Below are 23,246 nucleotides of genomic sequence, written 5' to 3'. Positions count from 1 at the left end.
TTTGTTAAATTTTTTTTTGTTAAATTTAAGTTGACAATTATAAATTTCTAACTTCTTGTTAAATAAAATCTTCCAAAAAGTTAACATTTTTTTTTGTGACGCTTGGGAAGTTAAAAAATTCTCCACGCGGAAGTTTTTGAATTCCTCTAAAAGAAAATTCTACTGTTGCTATTTTTAAATGTAATTCATAATGTATGATAATTTAAATGGCAGTATAATTAATAATTAAAGTATAATTAATTAGTATATATTTAGTTGGTTTATAACTATATATCGGAGTAGCTCGGCTTGTGGTAGTGTCGAGTTAGTCGTTAGTCGCATGTCGTTGCGTCGACGGCGAGTAAAGAGCAACACAAGAGCAATATCCGAGGCTCGATATAATCCGATACGATAGAAGTTACGAGTACGAGCCGCGAGTCCCAGTTGAGTGTTCGGTTTTCTGTTCAGTTTACTCTGCGCGCCCGTGCGGTTAACAAGTGAGCGTCGTATGGCGTGCATGTCATGTTTTGTCCATTCAATTGTCATTGCACGGACCGTAGGCACTCTGTTTCCTTTAAACAACTATTTACCATATTATTTTATATGTTAGCTGTGTAACGTGTAATAAAAATATAAATTTCTAAATTTAAATACAAGAGAAAGATTTTTTTTTTTTATAAGTCAGCCAGTCATTCATTCATTCATTTGTTTATTTTTTTCATCGAATATGAAAATGTACTTGAAAGCCGAGTGAATAATGTATACACATTTTATTATTTAAACTCTTTTGTGTGTGAGAGAGTTACATTTGAGGTTGAGCTATGTTTTAACAGTGGATAAATTTACATTGTCAATGCACTGGACAATTGACAAGAACAATGGATAACGAACAACTTTCAGGAGCTAATTTAAACACTGGAACCGACTCAGATGGATCTGTTTCATGGGAGGACTTTTTCGGTAATTATATTTTATATTAATATTTACATTTATTCATTAATATTTATATTTCGCATATATTTTTTATATATTTTTTCAGGTAATAAGTTTACGTTTTACGCGATTGCCGTTGACGTTTAAATAACATTGCACGCCTCAAACGCAAGCAAGCTCATTATTGAACTCTGTGAGCTTATATATACATATATATTAATTGAGTACACTTATCTTAAATCAACTCTACTGTTTTTATACTACACTGACACGTTATTATAATGACGCTTATGTTAAATCTAATGCATTTAAAATATTCAATGAAGAATATTGTTTTAAAATTATTCAGACGAGAAAATTTTATCTAAGAGTTTAATTAAGAGTAAAAAATTCTCAAGCTTTAGAAAAATTTCAATTTTTTGAAAACAAAAAAATTAATTATCTAAGTTTATAGTTTATACAATTATTAATTTTAATCTTGAAGACTAGTGCAAAAAAATATTTGTTATATTTCTAGTTTTATTTAAAAAATTTGATTAATTTTATTTTGAGAATTTTTTTATTTTTGAACGGAGTACTTTCCGCAAGTTTCAAGGTTATGTTTAAAAAGCCATAAATACATCTTGTCACTGGTGTCCGTCTGTCGTATATTGTGCGTAACATAAACAAGACATCTCATGAAAGACTCAATGAATCGACCCGATTATTTAGTTATTGCCTCCAGATTCATGCAAAAAAAACATTCCATTCAATATGAACTCTGAAATAATAATTTTCATTTTTTTATTACGATATTAATGTATTTCGAGGAAAACTGTAGGAATCATGTTCAGAGATGATTAATTACTTATCTCTGGGTGTGTTGGCAGAATAACTAAGTCCTTAGTAAACTTAGACCCAGTTTTACCAACGAATGTTTACTCTAGTTAATTAAAATCTTCACGCTTTATATGACTAAAACTAAATTTAATATCCAATTTCTGATAAATGGAATTGAAAAAATTCAAAATTTGAATATAAATATTTTGAAAAACATCAAACTTGATTGATTTCGTATCAAACGGTCGTGCGATTAATATCATTTTTTGCTGTGAAATTTAACTTGTAATTTTTTGATAAAACCTGTACTAATTGTAACTTTTATTTTAAACAACAAATTTATAAAAATTTGACATTAAGTAAAATCAAACCCAGTTAGATAAATTACAATTGTGCGTCAGTATTACAATTTTAAGCGTAATAAAAAACTAAATTTATTATTATCTAATCTTTTTGTTGAACATTGACAGCGATTAGACCTCCTTGACTATCAATGTTGCCAACGTGTAAATTACTCTTTAAAAAAATTAGGCGAAGCATCAAACATTTCCATGTTATACTTGTTAGCTTTGTCTAAAATGAAAGTTATAACATTTGTTGTTTATTTATTTGAATTTAAGCGTTTGAGGCGTGCAATGTTGACTTATTTTTGAAAATTCTCATTATTTCTAATCTTGAATAAATAATTTACAGAAGAAATGTAATCTCAACTCGATATAATAGGAATGTTAAAAATATTTAAAGCTAATTACATTATCAATAGCTTAAGCGCTTTAACAAGAAAAAGGAGCGTAACATGTAATGATAACTATAAATTTCTAAAACAGAGTTAGAAAAAAAGAAGGAGTCAGAGTAAGAGCTTGGGCCTGGAATTTAGACAATTATTCGTAGATTAAAAAAGCAAACGACGTATGACGTCTTAATGACTCTAAAAAAAGCTAAAATAAAATCAGTAGCACATTAATAAACAAGTATTGCAAAAGCACTCGAGCGATTCTCAAGAGTCGGTGATAAAAAGGGCGCGAAAAAAAAAATACCCGGGTCTGCCGGATGCAGCATCGCTACAAGGATAGTGGATAATATAACGTGTATGCTGTATGTTGGACGTTGTATGTTGTCTTGTGCGGTGGTACTGGATACTGCGTACTCGGTACTGATGGGTGGTGTGCTGTGGCATGGCAGGAATGAATTCTACAGTAGCTATTATATATGCACATCCATATGCGCGTCATCTCACGCAAGATGTATCTCACATCATGTGGCTAAAGTATAATATACACTCCCTGCACTACCCTGTTCATATTCATATTTATATTCATATTCATTATTATATAAATCCATAAATAATATCATGGGAGCTACACAATAAACCACAACAACAACAATTATAAAAATAGTTTTAAGAAATATATTTGAGATTGTAAGAAGTCAAAAAGATGGACAAATAATTAATTAATTAAAAAATTTACAACAAATTATCTTGGTAGAAATAAAATCATTTATCGGGTATTAAAATTTTTTTTTTAATGACTTCGTCATGACTTGAAATTATTTTGATGCAGATTTTGCATAAAAGTTTTTAAAATTCTGACTCCAATTTTTATTATTGAAGTTTGAAAAAATGAAACATAGTTTTTTTCTTTATTTTTTGCATGCAAAATTTGTTAAAAATAGTTTGTTTGAAACGAAAGGAACGAATTGTAAATTTCCACTGGTCTTAGTATAATTTTTTATTCAGAGAAAAATAATTGTATCCTCTATACATAAAAGAATTTTAGTATTTATAATATGAGGATCAAATAATATGAGTTCTTGATCTATAGATTATTGATATATATTTTTTAAAAGTTATTTCCGTAGATTCAACGAGGTAAATATCGTGGCTAGATATTTAAAAGTGTCCCTCTTTTGATCTTCAAAGATATGGGTCCGAAAAAAATCTTAAAAATTCAGTCAACACTCGGTATATTTTTAACGAAAATTTTTTTTACACCCTACATTAATTTTTTCTAATAAATTATTATAATTATTCGTAAAAAAAAAAAAAAAAAAAAAAAAAAACGATACAAATCATTTCCCAGTGAAAAAAAAAATATTAAAAACTCTTACAGACAAACTATGTAATAACAATATTCATATCAACAAAATTTTCTCATTAAATCAGAAAAAAAATAGAAAATAAAATAAATATATTAAACATGATGCATAAGCTAGCTATTGCAAGCTGTGATTATCGTTATTTTCTCACGATTACTTGTAATTTGTTTAATGAAAGTGAGTAAGAATAAGAAAATAGTTGACGTTTGATAACGAATAGACAATATATACAACCATTTAAATTTACTGATAAAGTCACACTTACCGACAAATCTTAATGTTCTTTTTATTTAACTTGTTACTAATTTCTCTTTATTGCTGCAGGGAACAACGACAACTATAACAGTAACACCGATAATGACAATAATAATAATAATAATAATAATAATAATAATAATAATAATAATAAAGTGTAATGCATAAAATGTTAAAGAGAAATGACCTAAACCGGAGGTCCTGGATATGATGGCAGTGTTATCATCAGAGTTGTCTGTGGCATCATATCGTCCTGGACGAGCAAGACCACCAGAACGTACATTGACAGCAAAGTTTATCGTATCTTTGTGTGTACGCCCACGCACTTAGATTTAATGCAGTAAAGTTACTGAGTGCGGACCATAGATCCCAGCCCAGTATCCGTACCATACCAGTATAATATAAATATAAGTACTCACATCTAGTATAGATAGAGTGGAAGTGGAGGCCAATACATAGCCCAACAAAAAAAGAAGATACTGTGTTGTGTCTGAAACACTAATGTATAGTAATGTTATGTCTTATGTCGCCTCGACATTCCACTGTCAATTACAGGTAGCCTTTAGACCTTACTCTCTATCTCGACTGGCTTAGTCTCATGCTCATCCTCTATTTTTTTCTTTTCTTCTTGTCTTGTCTCACACTACACAGAATTAGGTATTAGTATACTATTTTATTCCGTGAGTAGTCTGGCGTACCGTAAACCGTAACTTACTGTTCACTGTATGACTTGAATCAAAAGTTAACTTTTCACACACCCATAACCCACACAAGTGCAATAACAATAAAAATAGAAATAGAAAATACTAACTAAATAAAAAACCTCGCAAGACTAAGCCAAGACTTAGGTCAATACCAAATGAAACCAAGAGCAAGTCTTACAACTTTTATGTTTAGAGTTAGTACGTGAGCTTCTTAACTTGTTTTATTATATTATAAATTATAAACATATAAGGTAGAATGTAAATTATCTTGGTAGTTGAGTTAGAAGGCGATATTACGTTAAGTAAAAGACCGTCGACTTGGAACTTGATGTTAACATTTCGCTTTCTTTACTCACTTTAACCGCACTAATTTCGTAAATTGATAAGTTAGTAAAAATAGTACACAAAAAATAATTCTTCGTGAGAGAAATATTTTATTGCCCCAAGAAAATTTCTTCGTACTCCAAAATAAGTTACGTCTTATGAAAAAATTTCTTTTCTCAAATAAACCATTTTTCTGTGCTCTGATAAAAAATTCTTGAACCATGAAATTATTTTGAAAAAATCCTTAAATCAAATAGAATTCGTTTCAACTTTAAGTCAATTTTTTTTGTACGTATACTCGAAAGTTTTTAGATAAAATCGAATATAATTTGTTCTGATATAATTTGAAGAATAGAAACTTTCTACGGATATTCGAAGAGTTTAAGGACAAAAGACACTTTTTACATCAAAGTCTACAGTATGTAAATGATCTCTTTTGATTCTAAGATTATTTGTCCTCGTGACACAACTCTCGAAAAATACATCGTCTTAAATAGTCGACTAGCATTTAAAAATATTATTAGAAGTTTCTGTATGTAGGTCTGTAGAGAAATATAATGCGCATTGTCATCGTCATCAGCCTCCAGTTTATTACAATCAGCCGAATTTGAACAAAGTCAGAACGAAAATATTAAAAAAAAATGCTTCATATTCAGCTGAAGTATACAATAAAACATTGAGGAATGTTCTTTGATTTACTTTTACCCTTTACGTTTCAAAGAACTCCGTAACTAAAGCGATGCTGACCCCCAGGGCAATAACTTATTAATTTTATGAGCGTCGGTAACGTCACAGACCCTCTATTCCCAGAAACTGGCAGCCATTTCATAAACCTGTCTCCATTTTGTCGTGTCGGACGTTCAAGATCAAGCTTTAAGATTTAATGGTTAAATTTTCAAAGCCGGTACATTAGCTATTCTTTTTCATTTCTTTTATTACATTATAACCATATAACATATAAGGTAAAAGGTAAATTATCCCGGTGAGTTAGAACAACGATACTCAAGTTAAGTAAAATACCGTGGACTTAAGACATAACATGTGAACATGTCGCTCTTGAAATCCGGTTTGCTCTTCAATTTTATTTTCTCCAGCCTCATTGAATCCATCAACCTCTATTGGACACTTCTGTGCCCCATTATAATATCACTCGCCTTTTTATCTTTATTATGTTTCAGTTTCAACCATACACATATTTACATACTCATATATGTACATATATATGTGGCTATATAATGGAAGAAATTGTACTATACTAAAGTTAACTCTGTTCGTTCATGCTTAAGATTGAGAACAAGAATCCCATACACAGCACAGGTCCAACGTATTAACGTCGAGGATGCCTCCCACGCGCTTTCCTTTGCGTTGGCTCCTATATTTCTCTTACTCACTTATGTTACATATATAAACATACAACATACAAAACACACTCACTCACATAAATATACAACATACAACATACTAATTCTTGTAAGCCTACCAATGGCGTAACAGCATTTTTAACGTAAGCCCGGTGCAACATCTGACCCTGTAAATCATTTTAAACAATTTACAGTCCATATATATATATATATGTATATGTTCACTCGAATCATACGGCATGAGTGGAAAAGATTCAGTTTCATACTTTTACACATATATCATAAACCATACAGAAGTATTGATTATAAATTATTTACCGACGTGCTTACGTTGCAATAAATAATTTTGTTTTCTTTATATGTGTACAATAATAACATTGCATCCATTGAAGCCGTCAATCGGATGATCAACACATCCCCCGTGTCTGAAATTACGGCGTCAGTTTATCTTGTTGTGTATTATAAGTAGCGAGGAGAGAAGAAATGAGAAATCATTTCAAACAAAAAAAATAAAATGGGGATTCAGAGTCGAGACTGGGGTTGGGGTTCGGGTCACAGTCTCAATCTTGTTTCCGTAGTCTGGACTCGTATCGAGTTTTAACTTTTATCAGTCTTTCGAAAATTATTTTATTTTATTTCTTCTTTTCTTTCACTGGAGAACATTGAGAAATCTCTTGTTCAGACATATGGTTTTTTTTTGTTTATTGAAATTTGAGTCCTTGATGTTTATTTTTAAGTGCTCCGTGGATTTTTTTTTCTTCTGCCAAAATAAAATAAAAAATTTTGAATTTTCGAACCAAGTTTTGTACAAAGAAAATTTTTTAAACTGAATAGTTCTGAAATTAAAAATAGTCAAAATAGAATTTTAAGGTCGTAAAAATTTTCCCCGATGTCTAAATCTAGAATATAAATATTTATTAATGATTATTATTACCGATAAACTCTATTGATTGTTCGACTGCCTACTTTCTTTGGTGTTAATGATCTTCACGAGCAAATTTGGCCATGACAAGTACTAAAGAAGTAATTGAGATGTATTTATGACACAATATCATAATTTATTTATTATTTCTGTAAGGACGTTTATGTGGTGCCGTGGGTCAAATGAAGGCAAACTGTTTTGTTATTAGTTGATTCAAGACACAAGGATCCTTTTTCATTTGAAATCGGATATCTCTGATGTAAAAAATGCTCATAGAGGCTAAACGAACCAAGTGAAGCTGAACAAACAAGCTAATTAGCTAATGCATTAATTTTACAGAAAAAAATTCCCGAAAAAAAGACTTATTGAGATTAAGCAAAAAAATATTTTATGAAAAAATTTTCAAAATATTTTTTTTTTTAATAATTTTTAAAAATATTCCCTTACTTTATAAAAATTTTTAATGATTCATTTACAATCTTTAAATTTATCATTGTAGATGAAATAAATTTAAGTTGTTTTAGTAACTAATATTTTTTAATCTTGTTAAATTAGTATTTCTTCTGACCTAATTTCTATCAAATGCTCTCAATGATTTTCAATGCATTATTCTTAATATTTTCTTATCAATTATAAAACCATTAAAAAAAAAAACTTAATTCAACAGAAAATATCGTGAACAAAGAAAATAATTTTCGGGAATTTTTTTGTTTTGAATCAAGGAGTATTATTATCTTGAGCAAATTAAAATTTATTTGAACCAAGAAAAATTTTCCAGCTCAACAATTTTTTGTAGGAAATTTTCTTCAAAGCTACAACTATGGTCTATTATCATTTTTTTTTTTTTTTTTTTTTTTTTTTTTTTTAAATTAGAGATATAGAAGTTACGATCATTCTTATAGTGCCTTAATCATAATTTTACATGAAGGCACTATTTATACTATTGAAAATATTGAAGACTTGAAAATATTGAAGACAAACTTATAGCATGACAACTTTATGAACAACGGTTTTGGTTTCTTATGGTTTTTTCCTAAAATCAATATTTTAGAAGTTATATCTATTTTTAGAGTGCCTAGATGATGATTTTTCATTTGTATACTATTTGAGCACTAGTTAAGTTAAAATATTTTCTAAAATATTAAAACAATCCCTCAAAACAAATATTTTTCGAAGAAAATTTTCAAAGCAACAAAAATTTGGTCTCTTATGAAATTTCTCTACGACCAAAGTTCAGAAGTTAAAACCATTCGAAAAATTTTTCAATTATTTATAATTGAGCTTACTAAATTATTTCATAAAAAATTTAACCCTTCAGTACCCTCGCTATGAGAATTTTTCTCACGCAACAACATTCAACTTATAGGATGTCGCTGCAGTGCAAGTGAGACACTAAAAAGAACGTGGGTAGTGAAGGGTTAATGTTAAAAACATTGACATGTTTCTTTCAAAGTTTAGAAAAAAACATGATTAAAATATTCACAATACGTACGATTTAAAATGATTTTCTTAGTTAAAGATTTTTCTCTTAAATTAATTTAATTTTTCTATCAGTGTATCCAAAGTTTCCACTTACATATTGTACAAAGATACTACCATCTGCCCAGGACCATCAAGTGCGAGAAAGAAGTTCAAAGCGAGCCTAACTAGAACCGTAACGAAAACTTGCAAACTTTTGTAATAATAATATAAATCTTTCAAAGATGAAACACCAAAATAAAGATTCGATTCTTGATCTAATAAGCTAATATAAATCTTATATCCGATTGGAATAATCTAATGACATAAAGATTGCACTGGACCACTATTTGAATTAGATTATAAATTATAAATTATAAATGATATACATAAGGATAATATAACACAGACTTGACTGCAGACAAGAGAACTAGTGTTGTGTTTTATTAACGTCTGTGAATACGTAGGATGAGTTGTAGTTGTTATGTTGTATGTTGTGAGTCGGCCACGTGCCGCACGTGTGTATTGTATATTAGTAGCATATAAAGACGATCAGCTGCTACATCGACCGAGTAGTTGCTCTCTTTTTTATTTTTACTTCTTCCTACATATTATAATATATTACTTCTGGTTCATCCGGACGACCGGTTTATGTTCTCTCAACACAGCTGCCTATTGCCAAGCCCTGATACGATACTTTTACACTGCTACTTTACTATGTATACATATATGTCTTCTCTTATTGAGTCTGTATATATGGCCTAGTCGAGTAGTTTCTCTAAGTATGGGGTAAAAGCTGCCGTATCATATATTATATGTGAGGAGATTCTGGCGTGTTCTTTATTCCGGCATGGTCTGCAAGAACTAACTCAACGTAAATGTGGTTTAGTTAAAGCAAGAAAAATAAGATTAAGTAAAGAAGATCCAATGACTTTTATCCGCGAACCCCCTACGAGATAGTTATACGGTCACGCGACTATCGTTTTTAAATTTTTTACTCCCTTTCAATCTTCACGACTTCACGACTTTACTCCGCTTAGACTTTTATTCTCAACGTGGATTTTCATTAAATTACCAACAACTACTTTTAGTTTGTTTTACTTTTTAAATCTCCTTAATTAAACGTTTGTAAAATTGCTACTCTTATCGCTTATTTTTAAAGGAAGAGTTGAATATTTTCTTAAATACTTAGTCATTAAAGTTCTCATAAGAAAAAAGTTCGAAATAGTGATGACGAATGTTTAAATAATTTTTTTTATAATTACTTCATTGTTGTTATAATTATTTTTTTCATTTTTGTTTTGTATTAAAAATTTGTTGTTATACAAGATTGATTCGATTCCTTCTAACGGTTTCAGACTAGATGATAGCGCGTAGGCTTGAAGAGTCTATAGTCGAGGGTTCGAATTCTCATATCGTAGTCGATATCATTGTTCGAGTAATTTATTCAATATTGTTACGAAAAAAGTATTTCAATTGATTATTTATAAATATATTGAGTCAAGATTTGTTAGAAAAAATTTTGGAGTAACATATAGGTCATGTATAGGCACTGAAGCTAAATGTAGGGTATTAATTTATTTAAAGCATGAGCTATTAGTGAAAGATGTTTTGAAAATCCATTAAATAAAGTGGAATTACTAAAAAATTTGAAAACATTTTTAAAGAAAGTTGTTTTGATTTCACTCGAGAATTTGAAAATTATAAATGTGTCAGATAATTATAGAATTTGATTGTAGAAAAAATAGAGATAGAAAGTTATTATTAGCTACATATTGGAAATATACATAATGTACGTGTCATAATATGTTGACGAGTAATTAGATGATATTAAGGTCACAAACTTATATAAGTCAAAATTTATGACATTGATAATATTTATTTGTTTATTATACATGTAATGTTTGAAGTTAATTAGTGTAGCATAATTTTTATTAGCGTTTTTCTTAAATTTAAAAAGTTTCAACAATAGTGATGAAATGCATAATTTTTCGAATGTGCTAAGTGGAGTCGTAAAATGTTTTTCATTCAAATGCCTTAGAAAGTTTCTTATTCATTATTTCGTTTAATTAAATGTTGCATTGTTATAAAATTCTTATTATTAAAATGATTTTCTGTTAAAACGTTTCCGGTAAGAATGTTTTAATGAACTTTAAAGATATAACAATTACAATAATGATTTTTTTTTAAGAATATTAAAGATGGATATAATTAAATTTTTGAAATTTTATATTAAAATAAGTTAAAAAATTTAATATTTTATCATTAATAAAATTAATAAAAAATGTTAAAGTATTTAATGTCAAAATTTGGACCGGGAGTTTTTGATTTTTTTTTTACATCAGTTTCTAAAGAAATGGAATTTCCTAATTTTTTTAAATATTTAACGTTGTAGAGATTCGAGCTTTGTCGCTCTGCCTATCAGATCCGCGGCTTAAACTCTTCGCCACTCGATGAACTGAACCATGAAAGCCTTGTTTAAAAACAGAGTATTTTTGTTATTGACTAAAAATACTGAATCGAATAATGCGTTATCAAACAACGATATTTTTTATCAGCGAGCATATTATCCATAAAACTTCCGACCTATTTATTGTATTATCAAACTGGAATTTGTGAGCTGGAATGAAAACCGATAAGATCAGCAAATGAATATAATATGTCGGTAGTTTAATCAGAGCAATCAAGTTTACTGAAATGAACGTCAAGTACGAGGTCTCTCATTTTCTTTCTCACTTAGCAATGTAATATATAACAACATAACATAGTTGGTAACAAAGTCGGTTGTTGGTTCACGGTGAATGTAACGGAAAACCAGAGTAGAGTACCACAGAGTAAATTTACTTTAGTTTGTATTATAATCTCCTTCTTTCTCTCTTTGCGAATCTTGTGTCTCATGCTATGTACATGTGCTATGTATATGCATAAGGGTTTTTAATAAAAAAATTAGTTTTAACAACTTTATCTTTCTCTTTTTATCCGGTCATACAGCTAAAAGATGTAGGAGATGCGAAATGCAATGCAAGGCGCCGTTTCTCCAAAGAAAAACGATCTGCCGTCGGATATCCGAGACAGAAGAGAGAGCATTCGACGCTGAGAGTGGCGCCACGTTGATGCCAAGAATTCCACTTTCGGACGACGGCGACGACGACGACCGCGATCTTGTTTAGTTATTGTTGCTGTTGTTGCTATTGCTCATGATAACATTTTGTGTAGTATAAGTTTGTTAGGAACTAGTTAGTTAGTTAGTTTTACTTTTTACTCATGCGGGATTTTATTTTTTGTTAATAAGAAAATTCATAATATAAATTGGTACAAGAAAGCCAACGAGACTTTTTTTCAGTTATTATTATACTTATATTAACTACACACTCAATTATTATTGTCTTGTATAATGCTCATATCTAATGCTTACCGCTCGGTAAATCTGACTCCATAATCCACCGCTCGGTATAGTTTTATTTTATATTTATGTATATAGATAATATAATAATATAATAACAAACTATATTGGATGGTATATACTCAATACTCATATACATATATATTAATATACTTAACTCATTTTAAAATCACAAACTCTCACCATACAGATACGGGTTGTCTCACTCTATTGGCAATTGCTATTTGCTATTTTATAAAATTTACTCCTAACTTAACTCTTAACTTGAGCTCATTTTACTTCCTACATTAAATTTACCGCTATTAACTAGGTCTGTCTTATTTTATCAACTTTATAGTATCATTTTAGTTATTATTATACGTATTGTTTTTAAATTTAAAAAAGTTTTGTATTGTGCGATCGTAAATATTTCAATGTTCAACTTACTACAATAACTATGAATATTAAACAGGAAAAAAACTCTTAACTCTACACTGTAAAAAAATTTTGTTAATCTAGTAACTTTTTAGTATACAAACATGTTAATATTAAATTTCGAGTCTACGAGAAGTAATTATAATTCATGCATAGTAATATTACGATATTGCCTAGTAAGTTTGAAATCTATCTATTAATATTGTTAATCTTTGTATGGACATTGTTTAAGAGTCAATTTATTATATATTTAACAACATATTGATTTAACCAGAGAAAAACACGTTAAAATAAAAAAAAAAAAACAAACAAAAATTTTAGCAAACTAAACTTAGAAAATTATCGATAAAATTAGAAAATTTTCGTAATTTTGATAAAATCAGATGACGTCCATTTAACATCATCACGAATTGTGATTTATAAAAATGAAAAATTTATTTAATAAATTACCAGACATAGTATGAAAAAAGTACAATGTCGTCTTAGAAATTTACTTCCAATGCACTTTGATAAAAAATTGTTTCTTTTTTTATCAGTGTAGAATAAATTTTATTGCCTCAAGAAAATATTTAGAAAAAAAAATTCATTTTGAATAAAGTAAAATTTTCTCAAGCCAAGAAAATTTCTTTATGCTCTAAAACAACTTCGTTATTTAAAATTTTCTTGGTTCAAGTGAACTTCTTTTCTTTATGTACTTTATAAATGAAAGCTGTAAATTATTCAAATTTACTGAATGTGTATTTTAAAAAAAATTTATTGCTCTCATTTCGACCGTTTATAATTAGTCTGTCTATACCATTATCGTCTTCTTAATATAAAAAAGCGATTACGTACAAGTATATGGCTCCACTTATACTTGATTTCGCTGTAAAAAATTTGACTATCTATTTTTTTTATAATTGTTTTACTTATAGAATTAATAGCAAAATACACCACCGACCATAAAAAATTTTTATTGGCTTGATAAAAAACAAATGATATCACTTTTGCTATTTAAATTTTTTGGCGCCTGAATTTTTTTTCTAAGTTTATTTTATGATAAGTAAATTGATAAAAACTACTATGGTATACTTTGGCTTGTAAATGAAAACTATTGAGAAGTATTTAAAATTAGATGAGACTTGAGAATTGTTTATAATAAAATGTTTATCCATACAAAATTTATAATTCTATTAATAAATTGGTTAATTCAAAACAAAATTTAATGTAAAATAAACTAGAAAAAAAAATATAATTTTTTGCGTTATTGAGCTATTTTTAGTTTTCAAAATTACGTCAAAAATTTTAAACTTTAATTAGTTGATAATTCTAACTGAAAATTAGAAAAAATTAATTTCTACTATTTTTATTTTTTGTATTGAATTGGTACCTAATTAATTGTTAGAAAAGAGATACTAAAATAAATATGTCTACAATCGTATTTACTACATATAGATAGTTAGACAGACAGATAATTAAGTTTATTCAGCCATGAAGTCTAGGCCACAAAAAAATACAAATAAAATAAGGACATAATACAGATATTATATATGAAAGCATACTAATAAAATCTTTTCAATTATTGCACAACAGCAATTACAATAAAAACTATAGTAAAATACATAACTTACAAAATCATCTTCAAAGATCCTTCAAATTATTCATCATAATTCGTAACTATAATTATTATAAATTTAATTCAATTTAAAAAAAAAAAATTATATAATAGTACACTTTTTTAAGGCCTATAAAAGTCTCGTTTAAAATGTACTCGTTTAAAATTAATAATAATTTTTATTGATTTTTTATCTAAATTATTTAGTAATTTTTGTACAAAATTAGGGTCTTATAAAAATATGAAAAAAAGTACATCAATTGCATAAGAATTAACATATGTTTTGGAAGGTAAATTAAGCTTTTATTTTTGAGTTTAATGAAAAATTTTTAGGGTTTTCACAAAGAAAAACGAAGAAAAAGACTAAAATAGTCTCTCGATTTCTTCATGCATTTCTCTCATTCTTTAATTACTAAAAACCACGTAATAAAACAAAAAATAAATAAATAAATAAAAACGAGTGATTTCGTAATGTATTAATCCGGGCATATATAATTTAAAGACTAAATTAGTATCGCCTTTAATTTTCATTTTTATTTTCTCCGTACATCACGGTATATGCACAATACCACAGTACATACATAAAAATTCATTTAAAACCCGCGTACTAATTTCGTGACAACGCCATATAAGTACACACACGTGTTTCACTGTTACCTCAAAGATGTACTTAATTAACAAAAAACTATATACCATACCATACCATTTTAAAACGATCAGATTATTTATATAAATTACACTGAAGTTAGCAACCAACTCACAATTTTCTGTAAATTTTTATGAAATTACCAAATAAATTAAGTTAAGTATCATTAAAAAAATATTGCAAAAAGTTTATACTAATGGAGTTTTAAATTTTTTCTGTAGCCATATTTTTTATTATTTGTAATAATAATTTTTTTTTTTTTTTAGAAAATTGAATCATTACAAAATTTTCAGATTTTATTTTTTTAATTAAAAATTGTTTGTGCCGAAAAGTGTTTACTCTTATCATTATTTGCTATTTCTTTAGAATCAAAATGTATTCAATTTTGAAAATTTTTATGCATACTTAAATTATTTGAATTCAAATTTACTTGTGTTATGAATTATTTCCTATTGTTTTAAAACCAAAAATTTTTTCAATTATCATACATATTTAAATTTTAAAAAATTATAATTTATTTGTGTCAAAAAAATGTTACTCTTATCAATATCTGGTATTTCTTTAGAACCAGTATATGTCATAAATAAATCAAACAACGACTAATAAATAAATTAACAAGAGAATAGAGTACTTGTTAGTCGTTAGGTATTCCCGGTAAAAATTAATTTCTAATTGATAAAACGATCTTCTCTATATATATATATACATACATATATCCATTATATTATTACATACATATTAACTCAATGTACAACTTATAACTTATAACTCTTTATAAATCTATATATGTATGGATAGAATTGATATGCCATGAATGAGTCATACGCCGCAACGTACGTGCCTCGTCATGTCGTCATTAATCGCGATGATGAATCCTCCTCCTCCTCTTCTTCTCAAAAAGTTATTTCTCATGGCAATGGCTCACTGTCATTATAAGTAATATTAGAGTTTGCCAATTTATTCCAGCTAAAATTCAAACTAGGGACACTAGGGGACTAGATTGCGGTTCCACATTTCATATTAATGCATTAGACTCTGCTGTATATAATAATATAATACTCGTACTCTGTAATGATGATAATAATATAGATAAATGTATGTGTATGTATATAGTATGAAGTTAGTCATTTGATATGAATTTTTTCTAAACTACTAACTCTGATTCAGTTGAAGTCAATGCAAGTAAGGATGTTGAGTAGTGACTAGCATATATCTATCTAGTACTAGTACTCTCTAGAACAGTGTACCGACTAGTACAGAGTAAGAGTTGAGTATATCGAGTAAAGAGTTGAGAAGTATATGCTATGTATATATACATATAATATGGGATATAGTAGAGTGAGTGGGCACGTTCTTAGTTTAGCGGCTAGCGGTTAGAAGGCTATAAGCTTCTTTATATCTTTTTAGTGTCTACCTGTTGCTCTGGTGAAAAGCAACTCGCGTTTTAAAATCACCTATGTACACTTTATATCTAATGATAATGATAATGATAATAATATGAATACACTATATGAGTACTATATGTAAACCCGTGCCAACTAGTGTTTTGTGAATAATACGTGATAAGAAAAATAGTTGTTATTTAAATTGTGAGTGAAAGTCTCATATAAGAATCACACTGAATCTCCAATATTTACTCGCTTATCTATCTTTTCTCATTTCTCTTTGCTTTTATCTCTTGATTTTTAATCTTTGGTAGAGAAAAATTTATTGTAATCTTTCTTTATAAATCTTTATTATATACTTATATTTATTATTATTATTATTTTGTGGTTGATAACTGACAGTTGTGATTATGATTATCTATGATATTACCGACAATCACTCGGAAACCGAAAAGTAGGTAAAAATAAATCATTGAGATCAAAAAAATATTCAGTACAGGGTAGAAAAATTTGTTTGACCTTGTAGAGTACAAATTAAAACAAAAAACCGGGTAATTATAATTTAAGTTAAAAAAAAAAAAGTTATTTAAAAAAAGTTATCAGCCTACATTTGATATCACAATAATTACAACTAAAAAATAAATATCTTAAAATTTTTTCAATTTTTAAAAATTCAAGGAATTTTTTTGCGACGTAATTGTTTGATCGATTGTAATTCAGTTTTTATCTTAATTAATTTTTGTATCACATTCTTTTGATTACATTTTTCATTGTAGATGGCGTGAATTATTATTTAATCACGCATACATGGATTATATATCGATGAACTTGATATAGATCAGCAGATATTTATTTTTTAATAAAAAAACTTTTAAATATTTTTATTGATTGTATTCGGAGCATAAAAGTTTTTTTTTCATCGAAAAATTAGAAATTAAAATTAAAAAATTATGGAATATTTTTATATTTTTTTTATAAAGTTCATTGAATAATCTAAATTAATTTACACGAAAAATGTACATTAAACGGTTACTATTTTTAGTATATTAGGCAACTGTTTGATAAAAAATTCTTGATAACGTTTGTTATTAGTTTTGATATCTTGTTTCATTAATCCAACATATAATAGCGTAGATAATTTGTCTGTTTTTAAGTACATAAATGAAACAAACTTGACTTTGGTAAAACAATAAACTATTGTTGAAAATAAAAATTTCTAACAAATATTAATATAAAAAATGTTGTCAGTACAGGTAAGTAAGGATGTAAGGACATAATACACATGCGACATAGACACAATGTGTATAGTAGATAATATAAAGTACTTTATAAAAAGTATAATAGAGAACAATGGATCGTGGAGAGAAAATATAATATGTTACGCCAATGTAAGCCTTATAGGCATCCGTGATTCATCCTGAGCACGAATACCTTCTCGCGCCTTCAACGGAATTTCCACCCGCTGCTATATTGTAAATGTCTATGCATTAATATTTGTCACTAATGTGTCTTTATCTCGTATCTCGAATCGGTGGAGAAACGCAATGAATTTTCTGTTAAAAAATACGGGTTAACTTTAAGAATAATGGTGTATGTAGCACATTCATGCAACAACACAAATGTTAAACTTATGTATAGTGTAAAGCCAATCACGCACGTGGAATGTCGCTTAGACGTTAATACACACGTGACGCGACATGGAGTCTCGAAAATGCAGGAGTTGCGCAAGCATTCCCAGGATTAGCGACACCAGCAGAAATAAATCTTACTGAAATATAAATATAAATGGAAAAAATTACTACTGTTTTATAATACATCCGCGTGTTCGCTGTAAAAATTGTTGGATATGAAAATGGTTCCTGAGAATTAGACACAATCTTTTTTTAATTGAATTTTTACACAGAAAAAAAAAATGTTCTTGAATCAAGTACATAATTGTGAAGAACTTCATTTTCTTGATTTGAGTAAAAAAATTCTTAAACTAAGAAATTTTTACTTGGTTTAAGTAAATTTTACCTGATTCAAGAATTTTTCGTCTTGATTCAAGACAATTACTCTTTCAAAATTATTTTCTTAGTTCAAGAATTTTCCTCTCAAATCAAGGTAATTTTTTTTTCAGTGTATGAATTTAGTTGAGAGGAAGTATCAGTAAATGACAATTTTGTATTCCGAATTTAAATTCCATTCAAAGTATGAGATATATAACAAAAATGATGAACACCTTTTTTATAGAGCATTAAATTTCCTATGCAAAATTAATCTATCATTTTTCTCTATCTTCAATGTTTTCCCCAAAATTTTTCATTAAGGTAGTTCTTTTCCAACCTATAGTTTATGCTACTGCTGTCTTTGTCACTCGCTAGTGTCGCCTCTCTTACGGGCTATTGCTCACTTACTTCCACGCATGACTTTATTTATTTACTTTACTAGTTTATCAATGATTTCTCAAAAACTATGTGGCAGGGAATTCCAGAATTTTGTAGGGTAATTACACATGTATCAATCTAAGTAATATTAGTGTTTCGTGAAATTCTTAAAATTTCTTCAATACAAAAATAATAAAACTTCGCGGTTTTCTCTCTCTTCTCTCATACCACCTGTGTAAAAATGTCATTTTCAATTGCAATTATCTTCGGTTAGATGTGGTAAATCGTCTCTAAATTTTAACAGCGTGTGTATTATGTATTTAAATACTTCTATACGGAGTTTGGGAGATTTCTTGAATTTTTGCTTTTTGGGCCTAACTACCTTAAAAGTTTGACAAATTGGTTCCCTCCAAGCCTATTGCTCTGATAATTATAATTAAAAAACTAATAAGTTACACGTGTAACTAAAAATAGTAAAAATAAAAACTCCGACCCAATAGTAACTGTGACCCCAGTCAGACAAACTAGTCTAGACAATTTAAACGATCCATTCAAAATATTGGTAATCATAAATCATAATATTAATTTGGCGCCTCGTAATCTCTGAACAGAATAGAGAATAGATAAAGATAACTCGGGATTGAGTAAGTAGAGAGTTAATCAGTGATGTGAAGTTTAAGTACCGGATCAGGCGTATCAGCATCAACAAACTAGCATCCAACATAACATCTAACACCGTGAGAAGCTATGAATAGTAATTGATACTTAAATATAACCATATGCACACACAAACATATTTATATATCTATATTTATATATTTATATACACATACAAACTATAAATGATCAGTAGATCGATTAGCGTAACATTTAGACGGTATAAATTACCCGTGAGTGAGATTAGAGACATCCATTACGCCTATAGATCTATGAATAAAAAGTAACTAAAAAGGCAAACAAGTATGCTAAGTAAAGAGAACAAGTAACAAAATAAGCTACTGACTGTACTAATATGAAGACGAGACAAGAAGATGGACACGAAGAAGAAAAAGAAGAAGAAGAAGACGATGATAAATAAGAGCAATAAAAGATGAATAGAGAGAATAAAATGAGAAATAGATTAAGAACAAGAAGTAGCGGAAGATGAAGAAGCAACTCCACCAAAAATACCCTATACTATTTTTGATACCATACCTTAAACTTATTCGAGATATTATGCACCAGAGTATTATTATATTATATGTATAATGTAGAATAAGTTTTATCTCAGCACACCCAAACTTAATTCTCGTGCTCATGAATAATAAATTAAACAAGTAAACCCCTGAATAGTAAATAAATAACAATAACACGTGCACGTTTGTTAAATACCAATAAAAAAAAGTTGTTTTATTATTTGAGAAATATATACATATATATACATATATATATATATATATATATATATATATATATATATATATATATATATATATATATATATATATATATATATATATATATATATTTACAAGAGAAGAGATATGGTATGACATAGAAAGAAAAGGCACTACCCGGAGTAGCTATTGCTCCGGGTTGAGTTCAATGATCTTGGTTTGCTCTTGCTCTGTAGACTGCCATGCTGCAGACTCAGACTCAGATGTTGGTGCTTAGCTGGTACATGTGAGATGTGAGTTGAGTGTATCCAATGTAGCAGTCACGACAAACTTTTCTGCAGTTCATTCCTTAGTTTAGTTACACATTACATATTGCACTGTTAACAGTACACGCTTTTTGATTTTTATAGTATTTCACATCAGTATTTGTGTTTATGTTCCAGTTTGTTCCATGTTTGTGTATGTATGTGTGAAGAGGGGGGAGGGGCACTTGTATATTCTTTTAGTACCAAGTAAAGAAACATTGTTTTTAGGTCTTATTCGCTCCCTTGCTCCCTCGAGAAGTCTGTTTTATTTCTGCGATCGCCCCACAGACCATTCATGTAAACATTGCTTTTTTGTTGGCTGTTTTTGGGAAGGATTTATCGGAAAAGGCAACCAAAATACACTTCAAGTGTAAAAGCGAATAATTAGAGTGTAATTAGGGTAAAAGTACCGTTTGCTCCTTGCCGTTTTTGGATAACCAATTTGTTATTAAATTCTGGGCTTTATGCTTAAATTATCGGTTGTGCGGTTAAAGATGAGTTGGAGACTTTAGTACGAAAATAATTGACTTTTATTTGAGATAGAATTTTAATTTGAGAGTTATAAACTAGAGGGATTTAATGATTATATAGGAATTAAAAATTTAGGAATTTTAAATTTTAAACACAGCGAAAATTTTTAAATGTTAAACTCTGATCATTTTTATTGAAATTTTATTGCGTTTGAAAATTAAAAATTTTTTTTGAATTTTGTTTTTTATTTAATTTAATATTTCAATCACTCGGAAAAAAGTATGAGAAAATAATTGCCTTCGATTAAAGGGAAGTTTTTTAGAACAAAAAAAAATTTTTTTGATTAAGAATATTTACACTTATAACATTACTACCTATAATGTTTTAAAAATTCCAAAAAATTTTACGGCGTAAAACATTATACAATATGAAGTTATTATGTTTGTTTCAAAACATATATTTCTTAGAGGTGTTTTGATGCTTGCTTCAAAGAACCTTAAGAAAACACCTTCACCTATCTATGTACTAATAAGTAAAAGTCCTATTATAAAATAATATTTTTTTAAAGAGAGTTATTGAAGTTTTTAAAATTGATGAATGATATTTGAATCTTATATTTTAAAGTTTACATGTAAAAACAATACTATGTTTTTTCATGATACTAAATTTAGCAGTAATCTAGTCATTTTTTTATTTTATTTATTATATGAACTAAAGTTAAGTTTATAAATTAAATTAGTGCTAAATAAATATTTTGAAAAATTACCATTAATTAAAACTTTATTTTAAAAACAAAATCTTAAAAATGGTCAGATTTCTGCCCATAAAAAAAAAAAAGATTTTCTCTAAACCAAGAAAAATTGCAAAAAAAAGTTTTTTTTGGAGCTAGAAGAAATTTTCCTGAGATAAAATTTTACTTGATCACAAATAATTTTTTTCTCTGAATATTTTTTTAAGTTATGAAAATTTATTACAGGGCCAAGAATTTTTTCTTTTTGTTGATCTCAGTATCATTTTTTCCAGCAATTGAGTTTCTTAAGTTCCGTTTTTTTTTTTTTTTTTAAATCACATAATTTGATAACAACAATAATCTGATATTATCATCAACCATAATAATAAAATATTAAATGAATAATAAATATTGTTAATAAACAATAAAATTCATCAGAAATTTAAAATTTCGTTTTTTTTATATTATTAATTATCATGAATTATCATTATTTATTTATTAATAAAGTTGTTTTTGAGGTTTCAATATTTATCCATTATGATCAAACTTATAAATAGTTTATAACTTAAATAAATTTTGATTTTTATAATAATAATAATATAGATAAATAATTATGTGTTATTGTGATTAAAAAATGTTTCAGGAGCGTCTACAGATTTGGTGCCGCAGTTACTTGGTATGTTTGATGAGTTGGCACGGAAGACCGACTGTAACAACTACTACCACAATCATCACCACGGGGAGCACATACCAGCAGCGATTCAAAAACGTTTAAGTCTGGTAGCGCATTCTCAACGTAACTCCATATTCGGTCACATCTGTGCAAACTCACAGCCGCAGTCTCAGCATCAACAACAACAACAACAACAGCAGCAGCATCTTGAACCGATGCAGGAGCTACGGATCGAGTATAGAGACAACGAGAGTAGAGTTGAGTCAGCAGGAGTTGCCCAAGTTAAAATAACTGTTTGTGATGATGTTAGTGCTCAAGATAAGGCTATTGATCACCTCACCCATCTACATCAGCACCAGCACCAGGAAAACGAGAGCAATAATTCCTCGACGCTGGCAGTAGGCCCCAATGAGGATGACAAACGATTGTTCAGACAAGAAATAACCGACGGGAGTGCTGGTGGATTGATGCCAGATTATGCCACCAGGAGACGTAAACACCTCGACCGTCCACTATCAGGCAGTTCAATTGCCTCAAGCACGTCCTCTAGTGGATGCAGTAATCAAGGAAACGCTTGTTCCGCTAATCCCTATTTGGCTTCAGTCGAGTCACTGGCCGATACCTGTGCCAGCTCTCAAGGTTAGTTTTATCAACGCCAGATACAGAACTTTTTTTTTATTTTTATTTTTCTTTTTAACAGTCAACCTCTGTTCCAAATTTTTTTTCTTATCAGACTAACTTCTCAGGCGTTCATGAACTCAATTTTTTTTTGCGTTGTTGTCTAGCACTTTATATGACACATGAAGAAATAAAGTATTTTACGTGCAAAGAATTTTACATGAAATGTATCAAGTAAAAAGTTCCAGGTCCATAACCTGATGAATTTAAATTCTGGCAATTTAAACTGGAGAACTTAAGGAAATCCTATACAGAAAAAAAGATTATTTCAACTCAAGTACAATATTCGTGACTTAAAAAAATTTATAGGATGTCGACCAAAAATCTTTATTTAAAAATATTTTTTTCTTGAT

General features: G+C 28.5%; 1 protein-coding gene across 5 annotated transcripts in view; it reads left to right on the top strand.

Moving 5' to 3' along the window:
- The first annotated feature begins 423 nt into the window (after window positions 1-423).
- The window catches only part of LOC123275509, a 31,402-nt gene continuing 8,579 nt past the window's right edge, over window positions 424-23,246 (top strand). Inside the window, exons 1-2 of one of the 5 annotated variants that reach the window (XM_044743659.1) lie at window positions 424-939; window positions 22,186-22,854. In XM_044743659.1, the coding sequence (XP_044599594.1) occupies window positions 858-939; window positions 22,186-22,854 (751 nt within the window). In that variant the 5' untranslated portion in view covers window positions 424-857. Of the gene's footprint in view, window positions 940-16,144; window positions 16,170-16,259; window positions 16,499-16,644; window positions 16,753-22,185; window positions 22,855-23,246 lie in introns of those variants that run through there. The other 4 variants (XM_044743663.1, XM_044743661.1, XM_044743660.1 and 1 more) reach the window with 4 other exon arrangements.

This window comes from Cotesia glomerata, linkage group LG2 (assembly GCF_020080835.1).
Source record: "Cotesia glomerata isolate CgM1 linkage group LG2, MPM_Cglom_v2.3, whole genome shotgun sequence".
In the NCBI taxonomy this organism is placed as follows: Eukaryota; Metazoa; Arthropoda; class Insecta; order Hymenoptera; family Braconidae; genus Cotesia; species Cotesia glomerata.
The sequence above is the reverse complement of the archived record's forward strand: the minus strand, read 5'-3'. Positions and strand labels throughout refer to the sequence as shown.